Source organism: Vanellus vanellus, assembly GCF_965231255.1.
Source record: "Vanellus vanellus genome assembly, chromosome: 4".
NCBI classification, from domain to species: Eukaryota; Metazoa; Chordata; class Aves; order Charadriiformes; family Charadriidae; genus Vanellus; species Vanellus vanellus.
The window spans coordinates 13,134,207-13,158,304 of record NC_138909.1 but is presented as its reverse complement, the minus strand read 5'-3'; the positions used below and the strand labels follow the sequence as shown (position 1 = coordinate 13,158,304).

At 46.2% G+C, this 24,098-nt stretch overlaps 2 protein-coding genes across 2 annotated transcripts; one reads left to right on the top strand and one right to left on the bottom strand.

Annotated features, from left to right (window-relative positions):
* Positions 1-419: 419 nt before the first annotated feature.
* Positions 420-6,341, top strand: LOC309671245 (uncharacterized protein; the record flags this gene model as incomplete). The annotated part of the gene is made up of 8 exons (XM_082482451.1): positions 420-485; positions 1,858-2,077; positions 3,010-3,069; positions 3,575-3,630; positions 3,768-3,899; positions 4,574-4,720; positions 5,654-5,714; positions 5,901-6,341. 8 exons carry the CDS (start codon positions 420-422, stop codon positions 6,002-6,004), a joined length of 846 nt encoding a protein of 281 aa, XP_082338577.1. The 3' UTR covers positions 6,005-6,341.
* Positions 6,342-14,774: 8,433 nt separating this feature from the next.
* RAB33B (RAB33B, member RAS oncogene family) lies at positions 14,775-23,897 on the bottom strand. The gene is made up of 2 exons (XM_082482492.1): positions 23,578-23,897; positions 14,775-17,644 (listed from the first exon to the last, which is right to left on the bottom strand). The coding sequence occupies exons 1-2, from the start codon at positions 23,830-23,832 to the stop codon at positions 17,201-17,203; spliced, it is 699 nt and encodes a 232-aa protein (XP_082338618.1). The 5' UTR covers positions 23,833-23,897; the 3' UTR covers positions 14,775-17,200.
* Between the last annotated feature and the right edge of the window lie 201 nt (positions 23,898-24,098).

Genomic DNA, 24,098 nt, shown 5'->3' with positions numbered 1-24,098 from the left:
TCTCCCCCTTGCTTGTGTGCTGTGTGGTTGCTTTGCAGCCACGGTTCTGGCTGAGTGGTGAGGAAAGGGGCAGCGCTTTGGTGCCTGCCCTGCCTTCCTCGGCTGTACTGGGTTTGCCTGGCAAGGTTTTGGTAGCAGAGGGGCTTCAGGGGTGGCTTCTGTGAGAAGCTGCTAGAAACGTCCCCCATGTCCAATAGAGCCAATGCCAGCCGGCTCTAAGATGGATCCGCAGCTGGCCAAGGCTGAGCCCATCACCGATGGTGGTAGCACCTCTGGGATAACATAGTTAAGAACGGAAAGAAAAAAAACTGTGGAACAGCATCCAGGAGAGAGGACAACAACTCTGCAGACACCAAGGTCAGTGAAGAAGGAGAGGAGGAGGTGCTCCAGGCGCTGGAGCAGAGATTCCCCTGCAGCCCATGGTGAAGACCGTGGTGTGGCAGGTTGCCCCTCTGCAGCCTGCAGAGGACCCCATGCTGGAGCAGGTGGGTGTCTGAAGGAGGTTCTGACCCTGCAGGAAGCCTGTGCTGCCAGAGCAGGTCCACCTAGAGCAGGTTGCACAGGACGGCGTCCAGGTGGGTTTTGAATATCTCCAGAGTTGGAGACTCCCCCACCTCTCTGGGCAGCCTGTGCCAGTGCTCTGCCACCCTCAAAGTAAAGTCCCTCCTCATGTTTAGATGGAACTTCCTATGTTCAAGTTTGTGCCCGTTACCTCTGATCTTATCACCGGGCACCACTGAAAAAAGATTGTTCCCATCCTCCTCGCACCCTCCCTTTAAGGATTTATAAGTATTGATAAGATTCCCCCCTCAGTCTTCTCTTCAGACTAAAAAGACCCGAGTCCCTCAGCCTTTCCTCGTACGAAAGATGCTCCAATCCCCTAATCATCCTTGTAGCCCTTTGCTGGACCCTCTCCAGCCGTTCCCTGTCCTTGATACCTTATGAAGGTTTAAGGGGGGCAGACACGCTTCACCGCAGCGCTTGTTTGGGGCAGGATTTGGCTGGAGGCGCTTGGACGGGCTCTTGTGCTTTACCTTCCAAGGCCGAGAGGGCACCTTCTGCCTGCCGGGGCACCGGGGAGGGGGTGGGAGGTGCCGGGGCGGGCGGAGCAGCCGCGTACCCTGCTGGGTCCCCGCCGTGCAGGGCAGAGCCCCTTCGCTCCCATTTTCCCACCCACTCGGAACTTTTCCACCACCGGGAGGAGGAGCCGGAGCTTTCCCCGTACCTGCCCCGCTCCCCCGGGGCGGGGCGGGGCGGGGCGCGGCGCCCGCCGCCACCGCCGCCGAGCAGCGCCGGTAAGTGCCGCCCGGGCCGGGCCGGGTGCCGGTTGTAGCAGCCGGTGGCGGCGGGCGGGGGGCTCCAGCCCGGGCGGGGGGAGGCGGGGGGAGAACGGGGCCGGGGACCCCCATCTGTCTCTCCCGGGTCGGTCCCCTCGGTGCCTCCGGGGCTGCTGAGGCGTTCGGTCCCCGGCAGCAGGGAGGGGGAGAGGCGGGTGTGGGGTGGCGGTGGTACCGGCAGCCCTGTTACGGCCGGTCCCGCTGCATCCAGGCTCTGCCCGGCGAGGTACGGGGTTCCCCGGGGCGGCAGAGCCCAGGCAAACCCCATCCTGCCTTACCGGGTGGCAGAAACCCCAAAGGAAAGAGGTTGACCAACCGGAGGGGTGAAGCAAAGATGGCACGCGTCTATCGCGGAAACATCAGGGGGATTTCTCAAAAGAAGGGCCACCTTTGCTCGCTTTCGGTGCCGCCGGTCGGGAGGAGGTGAACTCTGTACTCCCGGTGAAAGCGTGTGGTCCTGCCCTACCGCCGGCGGTGGCTGAGCGCTGATGCTCTCCGTCACAATCTTTCTCCTGCCCAGGAAAAGCTCCTCTTCCCATCGCTGGAGGGCCACGACGCCGCTTGCCAAGTCTCCGCCTTTTGGGATTTATGCACGGACCAAAGCAGGATGGATCGCTATCGGTATTTCATCTTTAACCAGAGGAACATGGTCGTGCTGGGGCTGTTCCAGTTAGCCTTCAGCACGCTGTGCGTCGTCAGCGGGTTCGTAGAGGCTGTTTTCAGAACGGAGTCTCAGCTGGGCAAGACCAGAGCTCCAGTCTGGGCTGGGATGGTAAAGTTGTGCTTTTTTTTTTATGCTTTGTTTTGTGTTTTTTTTTTCTTCCCCCCCCCCCACTTGCCACTACTAGTACTCAGCTTGCGGGTGGGAGGGAGGCCGAGACTTCTTGCCAGCTCTTCCCTGCTTTGAACCCAGGTAATAAAAGTTTCCTTATCGTGGCATAGGCAGGAGAGCGCAAGCAGGCTTTCCTCTGAAGGAGCTAAATAAAATACAATACAAAATAGATGCAATAATGCAATACAAAATAGATGCAATACAAAATAATGTAGAAAATGGGACAGAGCGGCGACTGACAGGGTCTTTTGCAGAAGCCCAGTGACCCCAGAGAGGCCGCCGAAGGTTAGGAGGGGAACGCTTCATCCTCGCGTCAGGTAGATGAATATCTGGGCGATGATCTGCCACCCACAGCCCAGTGCCGCTAATTCTCTGTACTGCAGGGAGGAGTGGGCAGCGGGCATCCGCGCTCCCTGGCGCCCCGTACCCTGATGTTACTGTTCGTACCCCCGTGAGCTCTCTTCCGTCCGGAGGCTGCCCGTCTCCTGGCAGGAATGACTTTCTTCCATCTACAAGATGCATAAGGACTTGGGAAAGCAGTGGGCATTTTTAGCGCTTTCATCGGACTTATTTAATCAGTTTTATTATCTGGCCGGAGCGGTAAAGCCGGTCAGAGGATTGCTGCCGTGGGGGTGGCGAGTGGGCAAGATGCATTTCATGCAGCGTCCTGCTCCCAGGAGATGCTTCAGAGGAAAACAGAGGGAATTGGCAGTTCTCTTTCCATTTCTGACCTAAGTTACTCTGATCCAAGCCTGGAGGGCTTTTCGTCTGCTCTGTAGTAGTTTATCTTCTGAACCCGATACTTGTCTCCCAGTTACCAACTCCTTTTGTGCTCTGCAGGTGATGGGAGTCCCAGGCGTCCTGGCTTTGTTTTCCTCTCAGAGGAAGAATCCAGTTCTGGTAAGCCTGGGGGGGAGGGAGGGATTGTGTGTGTACCGGACACGGACACACACACACACACACACACACACACACGAAATGTTACTGGGGCAATCGAAAACGTTTTTGGTAGGGGATGAGCTGGCTGGTCCTTCTGCGGGATTGAAAGCTTCTTATTTCCTTGAGTTATCTTCATAAAAGCTGCTGCGTTCCTAAGCAAAAGGAGGCTGCAGCGTTACCTCGGTCTCTGCTGCAGCTCTTTGGCTTCAATAAGCAGCAAAAAAATCTGTAAAAACGCTTGCTTTTGAATGCATTTCTTTTGCGGTTCCTTCCTGTTGTTAAGAATTGTGTGCGCTAAAATAGGGAAGAAGTTAATTGACTTGCATTTCCTAGGCAGGTCTCTCCAGCCGTGTAAACTCCAAGGGTGGGAGGGGGGGGAGGTATTGTTTATAAGCAAGAGACCTCTAAGAACAAAGTCTTCGGGTCCAGCTAGCACCCACGGTTAAGATTTGACACTCATTTGTAGCTCAGAAATTCGGTATCATGGAAACCTTCATGGAAACCACTGTGTTTGGCTTCCAAGTGACTGTTGCTACCACGTACTTTTTAGTGTCATGGGAGATCAAAGGCTCGTACCTACAATGCTGCTTAGTACGTTTTGTCTGTACGAGTTTTAATTCCTGCTCCCCTTCTTTTTCTCCTTTAATTTCTCTGTCTAGGTGAATGTGCTTATAGTTGCCTCCATAATCTCTTGTGTTGCCATCCTCGTCGTAATAGTTTATAGCTCCCTCACACTGAACTACGGCGAAGAGGAGGAGCTGAGCTCTGTCCCGGTCCATGTTATCCATACAGTAAGTATCGACACCGTGCTTGTTGCCGGGGAATATGACTGCCTTAATCTGCAAACATTGCTAGGCATGACCCGGAAAGAGAACGAGACTTCCAGGATGCCTATATTAAAGTTTGAAGTGGTTTCTGCAGCCGGGCAGTAAGTTTTAAAATAATAAAATAGAGTAAGTCTACAGTAGAGCCGAAAAGAAGGAACGAGTTAACCCTTTTGTACCTCAAACCTGGTTCAAGCGATGGCTCCCGGGGGGGAGGGTTGAAGATGCTCCAGGTAGATGAAGCTGCTCATTAGTTTACTGCGGGACGAACGGAAATGTCAGGCTGCTGAGGTGCAAGAAGACATTTCTCATATTCAATGTGAAGAGGAGCAGCCATTCCTTGGGCTTCCACTCATTGTTAAAGCTATTTCCAAACCTGGTGCTGTTGCGTAGCGTCTCACGTTTCATGAGAAGCCTTATTTCACTGCTTGCTCCTTTCCTATTTGAGGTTCACGCTTGGCTTGTGCTTCAGAGCACAGGAAGAAAAGCCTTAAACAACACCGACTCTGAATCAGTATCTCCCACGATGCAATCGCAGCATCGGTGCAGTCATTGGGATATTCTTTGGTGGAGGGCTTCACCTTTCGAATAGGGCTTTAACGGTTTTTGGGGTTTGTTTTTTTTTTTTTTTCTGCTTGCAGAGGTTCGTACTTAATAAAGTAGTCAAGGGGGCTAACGTCACCATGCTGGCTGCATCGATCTGCAGCGCTTTTGTTGTGCTGGTGATGGCTTATTTGGGATGCCGGAGTCTTCCACGCTGCTCCTGCTACGACAGCGAAACCGGGATGGTGAGTGAGGAGCCCGGGGGCACCCGTGTAATTGTCCGGAGTGTGGGTAGGAGGGGGAGGAACTGGGGAGAAGTTGTGTTTTTCTGCTATAAACCTAACCTCAGCTCCACCTCGGTCATCCAGGGCTCATTCTAAGAAATTTAGTAGCTTTTGCACTTTTAAAAGTTTTAAAACTTTAAGGGGTTTGTACTTTTTTTTTGTATTTTTCCTTTTACCACTCCCCTCTTTGTCGTGGTTTGGGCTGGGCTGGCCACGGAAAGGAGCGACACTGGTATTTACAGTCTTGTGTAGGACCTCGCATAAGTTATCTCCGCTTTCCAAACCATTAGCGCTCAAGCTGCTGTGGCCCCGTTCCCTGTGAAGTGCTGCTCTCCTCAAAAACCGCTCCTTCCTCTCTCCCCCGTAAACCAACAATTTCTCCTGGTACAGCATCTCACCGGTACTCGCGCACCAAGATGCCTTATCCCCGGACCTACAAATTCAATAATAAAAATAATAGGAAAAATAAGCACGTGTGAAGTGTGCGTGTGGGACACACACACACACACACACAACGCACCACGTTTTACTGCTAATTTACGAGGGCTGTACCTCAAGTACCGCTGCGTGTCTCTGCTGAGTGAGGTTAGTGAACACCAGCTACTTCTCTACTACTAGAGTAATTCTCATGCTGCATTAAACGTGGTCATCCGACCATCTCTTTTAATTAATTAACGGGTAGAGGTTACAAAGCGGCTGCTCTTGACCGGAGATACCAAGTGGGCAGTGCGAGGCTGCTTTAAACTTTCAAACTAAAACTTGTTAGGAGGAGTGGACTACACAGACTTTTTAAATGAGTTCAAGTGTATCTTCTCGGACAAACTCACGGATGAGGGTGGGTTTTTTTGGGTTTGGTTTTTGTTTTTTTTTTTGATGGCGTTGTTTCATCCGTAGGAATGGTTGCAACCTAGTGAGGACCAAAATCAGGCCGTGGAAATGGTTTGCGCTGTACAAAGTGAGTAACTCCTTCCCTCCCGTGCATTTGGATATTCACCGGGGACGTGGAAGGAACACCCTGCGTAAGCTTTACACCTCAAGCCAAAATCCTGATAACCAAAATACTCCGGGCCAAAAGGAACTCAGGATTTTGTGCGCGTGTCTACTCCAGCTTTAATGGTTTCCCCTTTGCTTCCCCACACAGGTCCCGGGGGCAGAATTTTTAACTTCCCAGATCGCTTTCCAGCCCAGGACTTGGATGCAGAGGAAGACGCATCCAAACCTCCACCATATGTCAGAATGGCTTGAAAAAGTGGTCGGACATTCTAAAGGCACTAGCCTAAAAATGTGGCAAGACAGATGTAAAGGAGTTCTTCATCTTTAAAGATGGTTAAGCGCTTTTCCTTGGCCTTTTGAAAAACACACACAGAAATAGAGAACTATGGAATGCCCAACATCCAGCGAAGATGACAGCGCCAAGGGGGAGATCTGCAGATGTTTTGGGACATTCAGACCTTGTACAGTTAAAATACCTCATTGCCTCCGGAAAGCCTGAGCATTTTTTCCCTCCATCTTTTGTACTTAAATCGTGTTTTATTCCACTGGAATTCATCATGCAATTTGTCTAGCAGTGCAAGCCTTAGGCGTTCAAATATTAAATACAACTAATTTTTAAAAGAAACTGGTTGTGGAGTTTTTCCCCCCCACCAACTGCTATCTCAATTTCTCCCCCCCCCACACACCTGTCGAATTATCTGGATGATATGATAATGAGTGAAGGCTAATGAGGGACCCACTTCATTATTGAGCTTCAGAGCGCTTTCCCTCTTCCTCTTGGGGGGGGGGGGGGGGGGGCAGGTGACGTTTATGACACAAAGCCTCGCTAACGCCGTTCGGGTACCTCTGTCAAAAGATGGATTCTGTGGGGTGTACGTGCGTGGGTGCAATTAGTTTTAGAGCTGAAGTGTAACGCCAGAGCGTGTAGGAACTGGGGTTGCTGTAGCTCCTCTTACAGAGTAACTTAGATGCTCTGAATTCAATTCAGGTTTCTCTATTTCAACTTCGGAGACTGAAAGGTTAAAAAAAAAAAAATGCTCATTTTGGGGCCCGTTCTGCTAACATTTATTATAGATCTAGACCAAGGGCCTCAGTTGGAGGTTCTCTAGAGGACCTCTTGGTCCTCTCAACCAAGGAACTACAGCTTCCAGTCAGCTTCAGAGAACCCCTGTGAGGAGGGTCCTGGCACCAGCCGAATACCCAGCCCCTTCCTCCCGGCCACGCTTCGAAAGCGGTCCATCAGTGGCATTTAGGGACAGGCAGACCGCTGCCGGTGCTGCCGCCTTTGGCTGTGAAATAGCCTTGACAGCAGACGTTGACATGTGAGCGTGTAGAAGAGAAGTACGCTCTATGCTACGGCTGAATAAAGACGTACGTAATTGATTCGGCAGCAGCTATAAAGCCCTTGATGGCCGTATTTCTTTATACGGTCCTTCCAGCGGTGCCGTCGCAGCATCGCCGTCGCAGTACCAGCGCCCAAGAGCGCTTACAGCCGCACAATTTCACCAGTTCTTTCTACAAAAAGGGAAGTAGCTAGAAAAGAAACAGCTGCGCTATGGAAATCGGTGGAAACTGAACGCCAATTTAACGTCGCGCCCGCTAATTGGTTGGCATTGCAGAAAATGTATTCCCCATGGCAGCTTCCAGCGCTATATTTAGCAGCCCCTTCCACATGCTCGTTACGGTGCTTTCCCAGAGCTTGCCCCTATCTCCGGGGACTTTCCATGGTTTGCGTCACCCCCAGCGCCTGCTGATGGCAGGCAGATGGATTTTTTTAAAATTATTTATTTATTTATTTATTTATTTATTATGCGAACGCGCACCTCCAGTAGAAATGGCCCCGTCATTTGTTCCCCACAGGCTTTTCCTCATTGGCAAGATCGCAGGAACCGCGCCGACTTCTCCGTTCCTTCCCGGCACCGCCAGCTCGCCCCGTCGGGGTGGGCAAAGCCCCGTTGGAGGCTGCTGGAGGGCGGTACGGTGACAGGGTGGGTGTAGCAGCAGGGACACGGCTGCACAGTGCCTGGAGATTAATGCCAGCAAAGCCCAGGGTGGGGGTGGGGGTGGGGGAATAGAAATTTCAGGTTCCACCTGAGCTCAGAGCTTGTTCCGCACCGAAACACGCCGCACACAGGGATGCTGCACCTTAGTCACCTTCACCTTGTGCTTCACCGCCAAGAAGTGGAAATAACTGGGCGTTTTGAAGGGGGAACGCTAGATGTAAAAGTGCCCCAGGTCTCCTTGGGGCTAAACATCCAGCTTTTTTCAGAAATCCTTACCCCGAGCAGCCGTTGGGCGGGACGGCAGCACCTCGCCTTCGCCGGGGGTTACCGACCCCCGGTTATGCGGTCCCGCACTGCAAAATTACAGGGACACCGAGCGCTTGGCGCTCGCCCTGTGTCGGCATGAGTTGCGTGACGTCAAAGAGAAGGCATTGACGTCCAAAAGCGTTTTTCTATCGCGGCGAGGAAGCTCAGCCAAACCTCGCCCTATTCCCCCGCCGCACGCAACAAGGAGCACGAAATCCCCGGGGGTGATAACAGCCATTAGCGGCGGCCAGCGCTAATCACTAATCACGGGGCGTAATCAGAAGGTTGATCAGGGAAGTACTGTGAGTTAACGTTCAACTAAGGGCAAAGTATTTGCTGAAGCCGCCGTGGCTGGAAGGTGCTGGGGGAGGAGGGCAGGAGGAGGGGTGGTCTTCATCACGGTGAGGATCAGAGAAGCGTTTCAGGTATGTTTTTGACAACTAGCTTGATTGGGATTTCTTTTCTTTTTATTTTTTTTTTTTTTTGTAACTTCACTTCCAGTTTTGTACTCCAACACACGCATGGTGCTCTCTGACAGGAACATTTTTATTTTTTTTTTTTTCTTGGCCTTGCTGATTAATACGAATGGTTTCAGACTGCTGCGGTGCGCGCTGGACGCTGTTTGCTATCACCGTGTGGGTTTAGTCTCGCCACCCCCTCACCCCGAAGGCAGTTTTCGAGCTCCGGATCTCTACGGTTGGTGCGGTTTCTCCCCTCTGCTGGTGGTGCTCAGGATCGGGGCACTGGAAGCCACTCAGCTTTGCTGGGCACAAATCTCTTCCCCCTTTGCTGGTAAAAAGGGGATTGAAAAAAAAAAAAAAAAAAAATCACAGCGCTGTGTACTCTTTAGCCCTGCCGGGTCTAGCATGAAGGACTTAAAAATTTAAGCCAAATTTCACTATAGGTAGATGAACCGCCCTAAAATATTGGGGGGGGGGGGGGGGGGGGGAGGGATGGCTCCAGGAATACACAGGTCTTGCTCGTTAAAGAAAACACATAAGCCATTTACTACCCAGGGTTACCAGTGTATAGCAAAAGAATTATTTGGCTTGGTAAATCAAGAGTTTCTCCCCAAAAGCCTTTGCTCGGTCTCGGTGGCTGTGGGACGGTGGTTTCAGGCGTGAGGCTCCCTGGCTGGCCGCTGGCTTTTCGGCCGGCAGCCTGCGGCGCGTGCGGACGTGCTGCTGGGTGAAAGCAGACGGAGCTGGGAAAGGCCAGGAGCAGAAGTAATCGATCAAAATACGCATACCTTCTGAAAACAGAAAGCGGCATTGGCCTTCAGCTGAGAGGAGGAAGGTTTTCTTTTCTTTTCTGGAACAACAGCAACTGCTGCGTCCTGCACCTCTTCAGGTGAATCTAACTGAAAGACACCACAAAACTACATAGTTTCACTCGCGCTTTCCGAGTTTCATAGAATCATAGAATGGTTTAGGTTGGAAAGGACTTTGAAGATCATCGAGTTCCAACCCCCCTGCCATAGGCAGGGACACCTCCCACTAGACCAGGTTGCCCAAGGCCGTGTCCAGCCTGGCCTTGAACACCTCCAGGGATGGGGCCTCAACAACCTCTCTGGGCAACCTGTGCCAGTGCCTCACCACCCTCAAAGTGAAAAACTTCTTCCTAATGCTTAATCTGAACCTGCCCTCTTCCAGTTTAAAGCCATTCCCCCTCGTCCTATCCCTACACGCCCTTGTAAAAAGTCCTTCCCCAGCTCTCCTGTAGGTCCCCTTTAAGCACTGGAAGGCCACAATAAGATCTCCCCAGAGCCTTCTCTTCTCCAGGCTGAACAGCCCCAACTCTTTCAGCCTCTCCTCATAGGAGGAGTGCTCCAGCCCTCGGATCATCCTTGTGGCTCTCCTCTGGACATGCTCTAGCAGGTCCATGTCCTTCTTATGTTGGTGACTCCAGGGCTGGACGCAGTACTCCAGGTGGGGTCTCACGACAGTGGAGTAGAGGGGCAGAATCACCTCCTTTGACCTGCTGGCCATGCTTCTTTTGATGCAGCCCAGGATATGGTTGGCCTTCTGGGCTGTGATTGCACACTGCTGGCTCATGTTGAGCTCCTCGTCAATCAGCACCCCCAGGTCCTTCTCCTCAGGGCTGCTCTCCAGCCATTCCCCACCGAGCCTGTATTTGTGCTTGGGATTGCCCCAACCCAGATGTAGGACCTTGCACTTGGCCTTGTTGAACTGCATGAGGTTGGCTTGGGCCCACCTCTCCAGCCTGTCCAGGTCCCTCTGCATGGCATCCCTCCCCTCCAGCGTGTCTACCTCGCCAAACAGCTTGGTATCATCGGCAAATTTGCTGTTGCAATAATTTATTTTTTTTTTTGCGGTTATAGTTCCTGTTCTGAAACAGTACATGCAAATCTTGTTAAGCCCCTCTCCCCCCCCCCCCCCCCCCCCCCCCCCCCCAACTATGAGACTGATTTAGGATTAGGGCTGGTGTTCTCATGTGCTGGGTTCTTTGCCCCAACCGTATCTCATAGGAGGCACATCAAACACCCCCTTCACCGGTAAAGCCTGAGAGCTGGAGCTTTAAAGCAGATGCCGGCGCTGGACTCCCACGAGTGTCATGTGCCACTTGGTCACCTCATTGCCGTAACAAAAAGTTTGTAGTTGTGCACAACCCTCCCTTTCCCCACAAAGCGTTGCATTACATTGCCAAAGTAGGCATGCTTACGATGCCAAAAAAATAGATATGTGAATAGATGTCATCTCTGGTCATCTTTTTATATATATATATATATATATATATATATATATATATATATATAAAACATAAATCAAATCTATTTCAATATCACCATCTATCGCCATGCATAAAAATGAAATGTAGCTATTTAATGAAAGCTGAAACATGCGAAAGGAATTATTTCACTTTGGGTTTGTTTTTTTTTTTTGAGACAAGCACAACTACTGCAAGCCTTGGAATCACGCGGGCTGCCGTCGTTGTGCTTTTCAACAGCAGCAGCAGCAGCACAGTGACTCGCATATTCACTCGGTATTGAAGTTAGTACTTCGTGGTAGTGATGAGGATGAATAATCACATACAGGAAGTTGAAAACCCCCTCTGATTAGCAAATATGTGTTATCTGCAGATGAATCTTTACTTGCTGAAGCCCTTTATTGCGCCTCTGATTTATGACCGAGTTAAAAATATCTCGAAGCAAATGGAAAAGCTGTTGCACGTGTTTTCGGGTCAGTTTAATCTTTTTTCTCATTGTGTGCCCTTCCTGGACCAAACAAAGCACCGGGGGACGGAGGGCTAGAAAGGACAAGAAGAAGAGCAGCACCTCAACATCCCCGAGCAGTTCATGTTTTCCTGCATGGGGGGGGTGGTGGTGGGGGTCCAGGCTTTTAGTTAAGAGCAGCCAAGAACATCAACCCATACCTCCACCTTTCTGCGCCGGCCCCAAAGCCGAGCCTGCCTGTCCCAGCCCGGGAGAGGCAGGGCTGAGGGGTGTCCCCTGGGCAGGCGGGGGCTGGAGAGAGAGGCTTTGCTGGCCAAAAGCCCAAAAAATAATAAAAAACCCCAAACACCCCAACCCCAAATGCTTAGGAACGAGTGTAAGTGCAGGGTCAGCACATAACACACGTTCCCCTACTCCATCCACCCAACTACTCGTAGCTTTAGAGCCACCCGCCCACGTGTTTACTCAACAGGCAAAAAAGAAATTCTCTTCCATTAACATGCATAGGGTTTTTTTTTGGTAAACATTCAGAAAATCCTCGCAATCCCACACTTTAACCACAGTATGTAAAAGACGACATTAATTTTGCTTGAACCTGTTGTCTGCCAGCTTCACCCAGAAGCACTAAACTCGCTTGGGTTTTTTTTTTTTTCCCTTTTTCCCCCCCTATGAAGGCTGAAGATGGGGATTTACAGCGCCTTCAGCAGCCTGCAGGTTACCGACATCCCGCTGTGAGCCTGCTGCCACGCAGGGAGGGGGGCAAATAAGAGAAATAAGCCTCTCCAGTGCCGGGGATGGGCACTCAGAGTGACAACCGGGACTCGGATAGGCCATGGGAGAAGAAAAAAAATGGTCTGCGAACATGGCCTCTGCTTTACGATGCGTGATTTAGATGCACAGGTTGATGTTTTTTCAAGTAAATAAGTAAAAAAATATTCATTAAGAGGGAGTTTACCCTATTGCCTCACAACAGAGCCTTCCTTCTGCCTGTGACCTTCTCAAAGGGGCAATACAAACAGCAAAAATATTAATAAAAACAGGAAGTACTGAGCTAAGATCATGGTCTTATGACTCTTACTTTTCATACGCTCACATGCACCCTAGTTCCCTCTTGCCTTTTAGTTAATACCTGTGTGTGTGTGTGTGTGTGTGTGTGTAAGAATACAGGCTGCAATCACACAGGCTCCACGTTATTGTGACTTTTATCGTTGTGATTTTTGCACGCTTACGGCTGAATCCATGCAACACTTCTCTGTTCTTCAGGGGTTTGGCGGCATCTGAAAAAGAAAGGCTATTTAAAAAGGAACTTAGGAGCCGTTAGAGAGACAACGCTTAGCCTTCTTTTAAATTTGACACTGAAAAATATTAGTCTTAGGAGAAAGAAAAAAAGACAACCACTGTTAATCCCCCAAAACGGAGCTCTGACTGTCTAACGTACCGCTTTTAGGCTCAGCGAGAGGCAGGGCTGCTGCTTCAGCTCGCACTGGCAGTGCTGTACAGAGTGACTTTTTTCAAACCAGGACCCGATGTAGATTGACCGTACGGAAAGATGGGTTATGATGAGCAGATAAAAGAAGAGAGAGGCCCCTTGAGCTCGTCGGCGTTGTCAAATCTCCTTGCTTTTCCTTGATTCTCTGGGAGCACCTGAAGAGTCTGGTGGGGGTTTTGTTGTTGTTGTTAAATGCGTACGCAGAGCCTGGTTTTGAACTCCATCTCTCAATGGAAACACAGACCCTGAGCCCCAAGTGCACCCCACAGGTTTCAAAATAAGGCGCAAGCAGACAGGAATCCAAAACATGCCCCCCCCCCCCCTTTTTCCTTTTAAGATGCTCATTTTATCTCAAAGCCAATCTTTTTAAAATTAATTTTGGGGAAGAGAGAACAGGTTACCTCTTTCTGAACGTTTGCTGCTGGCAATACCAGCTCTCACACACCTGGCGGTAAAGTAAGTTGCAAGTTCTGCTACCCCCCAAAATAATAACCAAATTAAAAAAAAAAAAAAGGGGGGGTGGGGGGTGGGGTGGAAAGAGGGAGAGTGCAGCACATTTTGCTAAATGTTCAATAGGTGTTGGCCTCTGTGATGCTGATTTTGCAGCTGGGAGGCTGTGCAGAGCCCAGCCAGTCCCAGGACATCACTGGAAACCAGTAGCAATTCTTTCCCTCTCCACATTGCTTCCCAGCCCTCCCTGACACTGCCGTCCAGCCGGATGAACAAGAGGCCTCCTTTGGGCATCCAGTGTCAACAGAGGGGAAAAAAAAAACAATCCTCAAACTCAAACCAGCATTTTTTTTGTGAGTCCTAGAATAACGCTGATTTCTGATGTCATCTCCAACTTTAAATTTAAGGTTACGTGTCAGATTTCTGTGATTTGCATATAAAAACAGACTGCCATTTAAAAAGTAACATTGCTATTACTTTAAAATGACACGTGGCCCTATTTTTTAATCTGGCAATCGAGATGTTAGGAAACATCAATAGCCTTGAAAGCAGGACTCCGAAAACAGAAGACCATTAGAATTACATATTCTGGTAGGGAGATTACAGCACACATAAAAATCCCATATATTTTGATGCTTCTCAGCTATAGTGTCATGATGAAGACATGACATGAGACACAAAAAACCCCAAGAAAACCCTAATACTAGGACAAATCTTGAGTTCATACGTTGGCCTCCTGCCTTCCTAAGTTGAAAGTTGGATCCTTCCTAAGGAGTTTGATGAAATAGCTAGTGTCCATCTGGGACAAGGGTTCACAAGGGCATCACACCATTGGTAGTCTACCAAGGTCCCCTCTGGTCACTCCCAGGATCCAAAAGCACAAGCGCATTCATAAATGCATTCTTTTAATCATTCAGTGCACACACTGCCTGTGTGGGCAGTGATGACTGCAATCATATTTAAAGGCATAAATAATCTCTAAAAGGTGCTTTACCTTTCTGTTTTTAATACATGTTTAAGTGTGGAACTAGAAGAGGAGCATAAACAGGACAGTCATGCAACAGTATTTAACACAAATGATTTGAGAGTTCCTTTGTGGGGAAAGGGCTGTGATATTTACCAAAAAGCCAGGTTAACTGGAATTGAAGCCTTGCTCTGTGTATGTGTAACAAAGAAGTCCCACCTACATGGGAAGTTAAGAGTTTTTATTTCTGAACATGAGGTGAGACTAAGAGAGGAGTAACGGAGAAGACTCCTTTAGGGTCTTGACATATATTCAATGGTCAGTAATTCCTAATTTTATCACTGTTGTATCACTTCCCATTCTTCTGGAACTCCAAATAAAACCCAAAGATGCCTCTGAATCATCAGGTGGATGCTTCAGATGCTCCAAACAACTCTCAGCCATCGCAAGAAAGCACTGACAGTAGTCCAAGTATTGTGACAGTCTTTCACAAAACTGTCACCCACACACACAGAAACTAGAAACTCTTTTTCCTCCCTTCATGTTTTTTTTATGGATTTTACCATAAGAAATTATATCATCATTCTTAGTATAATTATTGAAAACAAGTGGCAAAGTTTGTGGCAAAGCCAGTTTATTAGGTTTCTGGGATTGTGTCTTGCCCTCCCCCCAACACAGACAAAATAACCCAACTTTACAATCTGATAAAGTGAAAATACATACACAAAGTATTCAGTACTTTTGACATCAATTCTGTGGGCAGAACATTACCACGGAAGTATACTGAATCCTGCATTAATGACCACATTACCTTCATGGCAGAACCATTAGAACATGCTTTGTGCTGAAGACAAAATTACATACTTGAACATTGTTTCCACACAGTTTTAATGACATGAGGGCCCTTATTTACAGGTTGTGATTAACTCAAATACAGCTTAACACATTCGTAGATGTTTGACATCAAATTTAACAGTAACAGTGTAGCTACATATTTTCCTTACCTCAACCCCCAACCTGACTGACTGACTTTGGAATTCTTCATTCTGTTTTTATTTAAAAAAAAAAAAAAAGAATGTTTGTTGACCTACTTATTATACAAATAGTGAAGAAGAAAGGATTAAGGACATGAGTGAAAAACAAATTGTCCAAGAGGACTGTAAACCATATTTATTTACAATAGTACGCACATAAATTTAAGATCAATCATTTTCTTTAAAAATGATTAAGGACACTAGTGTTAAAAAGCTGATTGTTTCTGAAAGGACTGTAAACCAAATTCTAGTCGTGTAAGGTTCAGAGTGAATACAAAAGTTCCCTTTTACAAATGTCTCCTAAACAAAATTCCTGTCACAGTTGTAGCAGCTTTATATAGGAAAAAAACCATTATCTTTTGTTTAGATTCTTTTTAAATACCTTAATCATATTAGACCAAATTGAATGCTCTTTCTAAATCTAGAAAAAAGTCAATGCATTTTTCTTTTGTCAGTAAAACGTGCAATAGAATTGCATCTTATTTACTGTAATAGTTTAAATAGTATTAGTTATCTTGTTTCAATAATTTGTTTCTAATGTGATCACTAGGGTGGCAGCTTCTGAACTGGTCCTTCTGTTTAGTTTCCAGTCAGCATCATACACTACACATCGCAAATCAAAAATCTTCATTTTTACTTCAATTCCTTTAAAAAGTAAGTCACAAAACATTGTTTGACATAGCATATGAATGAAGTCATAGATTGCATTCTATGGCTTACATATCGCTTTCTGTAATTATGTGCAACCTAGCACCATTTTTATTATGAAACTTGACTTTCAGACAGAACTGAAATTGAATGGTTGCAATTACGAGAACAAAGAAGATGGTCCTAGAGGAGTAATCCCCCTCACCTGATGCAGCACATTACTAACTCACATTAGTAATGCCAAGGATGCCCAACATACAGTCACAACATTACATAAGCAGGTTTTAGCTCAAAAATCTGTAAGAGATTATGTATTTGGCAGATTTTCACCATATTTCAAGATCTAATTTATTTTGTATTCAGAAGTATTTTAAAGAAGTCCCAAATTCCTGATATTCTGTCCTATGTGTTTCCATCCCTAAAATATCAAGTTGATTCCAAAAAGCTTTTTCAAGATATTTCGAGAAGCATTCGTTATCACTAAAATCCTCTGAAACCCCAATCTTTGAAAACCTGTATACTTTTTCCAACTTCACTCAACCTTTTATTTACTTAAGTGCTTTTACTTACACTGGGACACTCAGCTCAAATACAGCATTGTTAGAAATACGTCCTCATTGAAGTTTTAGTAAGGTCAGAGAAGCTATGGGCAGTTTATAGTCCCAAATTTACCCCAAGTCTTGTGCTACAGTACTTTCCATAAAATGCATAGTTTAGATTAACATGCTAATTATGAAAAATCAATGAAGTTTTAAGTAGCAAACAATCGTCTAGAGGTAGGGACAAGTTTGTCAATTCTCTTACCATTGCCATGAAGAAACAGACAAAGTTTACAGTGGAATGACAGCCCAAAAGCTAGCAGTTTGCACCTACACTGACAGCCCAAGCTTTATCTGACAGTCCTGGGTTTTGTTTTTAAAATAAAAAGGTACATGCTTAGCAATTTGCTAGCAGTCACCAAACATTCCTTCATACACCAAAAACCTCCACACTTGCTGACCCAAAAATCAAGCTATCTGGCTGTCACGTAACACTTTTTCTCCTACATTATTGCAATGCAAGTAGCAACCGAAAATGTTAGTAACCTGGCTTACTATTTAGAACCTTACCACAAGTGGTGAAAACAATCTCAGGCAGCAAAAGCTCAAGCAGAATTGCTTTGCCAAAACTTCACTTGAAAGTTTACTTTCCCATATATAGTGAAACTTCAGTAATTCACGACCACCAAAAAAAAAAACCAAAAAACCAACCAATCTACATTAAAGTGCCAAAGAGATTCGCTATAATTGCTACCAAAACCTGGAACTTTGCCAAGATCATAATTTTGAAGCATTTGCAAACAAGACAAAGTGGTAGCTGATTTAACACCAGCAGGTCCTGACATATTTTGGCTCAAGCTTTATACGTATTTCATTGCGATCTGGGGGTTGAATAAGCATTAATGACTTGTGATTTTTAAGCTTGTGAGCCAGTGTCATAAATATGGCCTCCACATGGTCATTGTCATCGGGGTTTTTGGCAGAGGTTTCAAATAATGGCATACTGTGAGTATCGGCAAACTTCTGGGCCAAGTCCGTAGGTACCTGAATAGCACTTCTCAGGTCACATTTATTTCCGACGAGAATCCGTGGTATATCATTGGCAAGAAGGTGTTGTTTGCATTCCTCTATCCATGACGGCAGACTGTGAAAACTGGCCATGTTTGTCATATCATATACAAACACAACAGCATGTACATTCCTGTAATAGTGCTGCACCATGCTCTTTCTGAACCGCTCCTGGCCTGCCGTATCCCATAGCTGGATCTGAAAAGGGAAAGACAACAAGAGGAAAAAAAATGATTTATTACTCATGTTGGAAAATAATACAAATCACCTGTTGCTAGGGGGAGTCACACCATCACAGAAATCACTCTTCAGAATTAATCACAATGAAAATTGTGCTGAAGAAAACTTTGCTTTTACACAATTTCAAAAACTTTTGCTTTCAAAGCTGCTACAATTGAAGTCAGGAAGAAATGATGATGCAACTTGATCACAAATACAAACTTCTGAAACTTTACTGGAGCATGTATTTTGTAAGATTTTTACAAAAACAAATCCTGAAGTCTCAGCAGTAGCACTTTTATTTGAAAAAAAACCAACATGTATTTCATAGCACAACTCTCAGCTGACACGACTTTTCTATTGCCAACAATAACGTCACCTTCCTCAAAGTTTTATTCTTAGCATGAAGTTAACTGCCTATTGTGGTACTATATAAAAGTAGGAAGAATCAAACCATGCATGAATAACCTCACCACCAACAAAAACAGGACAAAGAAATCTTTCTCTGCAGTGTATCTATTGGAATCGAACCTTCCTGTGATGAACCTCTAACTTAAGTTTAATGCTTAAACTAGGCCCATACTGTGGTTTGTATTATCAAAGCACACATAAAAGGAAAAACAAAATCAATTAAAAAATGCATAAACCTCCTGTTAGCCTGACATGTTACTATTGTTTCTAGGTACGCATCATTATATCCCAAATAGACTGAACATACTTGTTTGAAGCCTAGTCAATGTGACAGACAAAAAAAAAACCAAAACAAAACATTCAGAAGAACTGAAATACTTTCAAATTTCTCGAGTTCAGATTAAAACAAAACAAAACAAGCCTTGAAACACAAGCATTTTAAATGCATCAGTCATCCTGGTATAATGGAAGCTTGGAGCGTAGAGTATGCTACAGAGTTGTGCACTTACTGGACACAGTGATATTTTAACAAACTTGCTTTTCAGGAGACATGGGACTGGAATATACAGCAGTCAGAACAAATTCACCTACAACGCTAGAGTAACCGTGCACTGTAAGAAATAATCCAGTGTGAGGCTCTATCATGCATGCCTTAGTGATGGTGTTAACACTGAAAGACAATATTCAATTTTTTGGGTCAAAGCTGAGTCCTAGCTTCCTGTCCGTCCTGTACAGCTGATCACTGACGGCTGAGGCTGTCTGATTAGTACTTCAGCTTTTAACTTCTGAGCAGGAAATATCATAAAGAAATGCATCCTCCCTGGGAATGAAAGGAGAGAGTTTCTTTCCAGAATCATAATTCAATGAATATTAAATGTTCTGTAAATGATGAAGGTAAATTTAAAATTCAGTCTGTTCCCATGAAAGGTATAGTCGATATCTTCCCTTGATGAAATTGTTCTCCCACTACCATAGTTCTGCGTTCTTTTGATCCAAATGTTTCAGTAAAATTTATTTAGAAATTGCAAAAGTGTCTTGAAAGTTGCCTTATTTGCCATTTTTACCAGTGACTTTGATATTAAAAAAAGGAAACTGCAGTGCCAGGGAAATTTGCTAACGGCAAGACACTAAGACGCATCACTGATAGAGAGGAGGATTACAGTATCGCATCATTTTATTTTTTTTTTTAAACTGGGACAGTAGAAATAGGGTGAAACTGAATAGAAGCTGATGCAAAGTCTTGATAACAGTGACTAAAGACTTTTCCAGTAAGTGCAGGATTCATCAGTTTGGAAATTATTGAAACGGATGACAATCCAGATATCCAAGTCAATCACAGGGCATTAAGAATCACTAGTGTGATAGAGTGAAGGAAAATAAAAGAGTAAGTGATGTTTCAGGATGGTGTGACTTTTTCTGCAATATTATGTTCAACACCAGTCACCCATCCTCAAGAAAAACTCAGATTGGAGCAGGTGGAAATGACAGTTACTGGTTTGATCAGGGGAACTGAGAATTTATATGAGAACATCAGGACCGCTTGGCTTCTGTAGTCTAGTCCAGTTCTCTGCAGCTGCTGATCCACAGACTTACAAAGATCCATGTACTGCTTCTAAAATGTCATTAAGATTACTAATAAAAGCAAGGCAAGTCACCCTCCCCTGATCGCACAGAATGGTAGTCAGTTGCAATCCATCTCATTTTAGAGCAAATATCCGCTTTTTTGCCAATGGTATTACACTCTAAACAAAATTGACTGCATCTCTGTGGTCTGGTAAGAGTCTAGACAGTCAGATTAAATACAGGCACCTAAGTTTGGGTAAGACTCATTCAGCTACCCACGTGAGAGATACTTCCAGTTCTATGCACTTATAAAACATTATAAAGTCAGGAGACTCATGGAAAATCTTCATTAATTTGGAATTTGACAAATTAAAGAGACAAAAGAAGCACAGAGGTAATCCTTATGTTTCAACAGCATAATGTTAAGGAATCACTATGTATCATCTTGGAAAATGCTGTATCAAATTAATTTAAAGAGGGAGCTCATTTTCACAGGCAGCTGTAAGCTTAACACTTCTCACCACATTCAGAAAATAGAAATCAGTCATGCTTCAGTCAAGCACGGATCTGCAAGCGTATTGGCAGCCTTGGGTAGAGAAGGGGAAATTAAAGATTTACATACCTGCCAAGTTAAGCTTAACTACACTTCCTTTTAAATTTTCTTTACATGCAGCTTTCAAGCTTGAAGGGTATTACCTCAAATTAAAAATATTAATATTATGGGCATGGAATCATTTGCACAGAGAGGAAAATCCTTCCTGAAGACTGAGAACTTCACACTTCAGAAGTTTTTTTTTTCCTCTTATCAAGTGAACTTGAGCAGACCATTCCATTTCTTTCCTCCCTCCCCCCAATTTTTGCTGTACTGAAAAACAGCACTAAAAATGTTAATGTGAACAGATGTGCGTTGATGAATTAACATTAAGATTACTGTTTCATTATTAGTTCAAAACCATCCATCTTCAAGGAAGCACATTTTTTATAATAGCCTTTTTAAATGTGTGATTTGAAAATTTGGTTTAACAGCATAATTCAGCTAATAAAACTGTGGACAGAATCACTTTGTCACACTCCCTAGGAAGACAAATGGTTCTTAAATATATCCACTCAGCTATCACCTCCCACCTTCTGACTCCTTTTTGTGGATCCAGAAAGACTGTTTTCTAAACAAGGACTCCCTTAGCATGCATGGTTTATAACACACTGGTAAAAACATAACTGGCATTTAATAGAGATAAAATGGTAAACTATATTTCCTTTTATAAAATGTGGGAAAAAAAAATTGAAGAGCTCAAAGGAGTAGAACGTGTTGTTTAGACTTTCTTCTCTGAATTTCATTTGCATCCTTTGCTCTTTTAATGTAGGTCAGTAAAGACATCATTGTTTTCTTCGATTTTCAATGCTTGGATCAATTTAGGAAGAGCAAAATTCAGAACGCAAAAAATTCGTTTGTCATCACATCCAGGCATTGGTGTTTCATACGGAGCTGTTAGCCTACTGTACAAGCTACAAAAGAATACACTCGTCCCTATGTCTTGGAATCGTACACAATTCCTGTGTGGAAGACCCCCAGTGAGAAGAACTGTACTTGTGTTCCTGCCAATGACACAGCATTTTTCCAGCTGTGAGGGAAATGCTCGGTACTGTAGCAGCACAAGAATGACCATCCAGCTGGCTGGGGGAAGGGAGAAGACAGAAAGAGAAACCACTATTTTATAATCTCCTTCAACGCAAAAGGGAAAATTCCTCTGCTCAGCAAGCCCTGAAGGGCACAGCAAGAACCACAGTAATTCAGTTCATCCGCGTTTCTCTCTTTCCTGGCTCAACAGGCACTGCTGGTGCTCACTGCTACAAGCAAGAACAGTAAAGATGAGTGAGAGGAGGTGGCAAAACCCCAAAATTTGTGCATACTTGATGACACACAGCATGCCCCTAAGAGCTATAGTCCTGACTGCGATTATAAAGTTTACTCCTTTTAAAGCTGAAACAGAACTTCCCGGAAAACGACATGTCTCAAAACAGCCTCCTTCAGTTCTCAGCCTCCCTCAACCTGGACTGGTATATTCAACAGGTAATATTCTCAAAAATGCAGAAAAAAAACCCTACCACAACATATATAACAGAACGGCATAATAACCTATGCAAAGCATCTCAAAACTCTGGATTAGGCTATACTCTTCTTCACTTCCCTCCAAGAAAGGCTGGGCATAATCCAGAGCTGGTGAAAATGCCAGTCAACAAAATGGTACTGACGAGAAGATATCCCTCAGGAGGTTCTCCTTCATCATGGACAGCAACAGACTAGGGAGTACAGAATCTCAGCTATCAGCCAAAGAAGTGCTATTCAGTGGTTTTATCAAGAAAAATAGTAACAGAAAAATCTTTTTTTTTTTAATTAAAAGAACGATATGAGGTGATAAAAACACAAGACAAGAAAAGCAAAGGGACTTATATGCCCTCTGCAATTTCTTTAATTTAAGTAAGCAAGTAAAAACTACAGCTTTCGGCTACATGACTGTATGCCATAATTACAAAGCCTGGTGACAATAAATGCAAAAGTACAATTCCAAAACTACTGTTACTCCCTTTTTCTACACATTATTAAACTTTGCTCATAGAAACAAACTGTAATACAGAAGGGGATTCAGTTTAAAACCATGTTACTCCTACTAAACAAACTGCATTTGTAAGCAGCTAGTAATGTAATCTGCAAATGACTAGCATTTATGTATCTACCAGGCAGACTAGGTATATTTCATATACTTTTAAAATTTGCATTACAGTGCAAAAAGGCAAAGAACCATTTTTCCCTCCCATCCAATTTTTCATTAGATTTAGTTTTGTAAGACTAAGCTTTAGCTAAACCTGTAATCAGAGTAAAAACCAATGGTCAAACATGAGCTAGGTATCCAACCTGTCACTGTCCAGTTCTGTATCACATCTGCCTAAACATGCAGCCATCTTAACAGAATCCTAAAAGAAAAAAACAAATTAAAAGTTGTAACACATTGCTAACACTAATGAGCAGTTCACTCCTGAACAACGTTCAATTTCTTAACGGGACATTTTTAAAGCAAAACGCTCTTAACAGTGACATCTGCATAGCTTTGTGGACTTGAGGGTTAAGCCAATTAAGTGTGATTCTTGATAAACACAGAAGTAGAATCTCTGGGAGGCAACAAGCTGCCGAAACCAAGCACAGCCAACGCTAAAATACTGGTAGGAGATCTACCTAGAAATCCCTTTTAAGAAGAAATTACTGATTAACACCCGACAAAAGCTGTGTAAAGGTTTGGCCTATGGCAGAAATTTTTCATCGTCACAGAAATTACATAGTAATTACATTCCCAATAGGAGCAAGGCAAAACAGTTTTAAACAAAGTTGTCGAGCAGATACAGCCGAGGCCACTGGATATGCGACACAACTGTGCTGAACTTCTGACGTACGGAGGTGTGACACGAGAGCCTACGAACCCCACCGCGCAGCGCCACACCTGCTGGAACAGGTTACCCAGAGAAGTTGTGGAAGCTCCATCCCTCAAAGTCTTCACGGCCAGGTTGGATGGTTTGAGCGACCTAGCCCAGTGGGAGGTGTCCCTGCCCACGGCAGGGGGGGTGGAACCCGATGATCTTTAAAGGTCCCTTCCAACCTAAACCATTCTACGATTCAGGAGGGGCCGGCAGAGGCTCCTCGGCCCCAACCTGTCAGCACCCCGTCGCTGCCTACAGCGCTGCTGGAGCCCTGTACCAGCCGCCGGCTGCTCCCTCCTGTCAGCGGCTGGGTCGGGGCCCGGCAAGGCCCACAGCGGCGCCAGCACCAGGCCGCGGCGGGCAGCGCTCCCGAGGCCGGCGGCCTCGCCGGGCCGAGCACGGGGGCGGACGGGGCGGGAGGCGGTGGGAGGGGGCGGGTGCGTCGGCTCGCCCGGTGCCGGCGGTACCTTGATGCGCTCGCCGTCGATGGTGACGGCGCGCTCGCGGAAGTCCACGCCGATGGTGGCCTCGGTGCGGTGGGGGAAGCGGCCGGCGCAGAAGCGGTAGGTGAGGCACGTCTTCCCCACGTTGGAGTCCCCGATGACGATGATCTTGAAGATGCGGGAGCGCGCGGGGGGCAGCGCGGCGGGCAGCGCCCCGCTGCCCGTCAGGCTCAGCTCCAGCGAGGACTCCAGCTCGGCCGCCGCCGCCGTCGCCATCATCGCTCGGGGGGTCCGGGCGGACCGCCTCGGGGAGAGGGACACGGGGACGCGACCGCCCCGCTCTCCTCTTCCTCCTCCTCCTCCGCTCCCTCCCGCCCGGTCCGTTAACGGCCGGCGGCGGGGAGTAACGGCTGCCCCACGGCGCGCGCCGCCGCTAGCGCCGCGACACGTCACGTCACGGGCGGCCGGCGCGGCCCCCGCTGCCCCCGCGGCAGGGCGGGGAGATCTCGCGAGATCTCGCGGCGGCGTGCGCGAGCGAGCGGCGG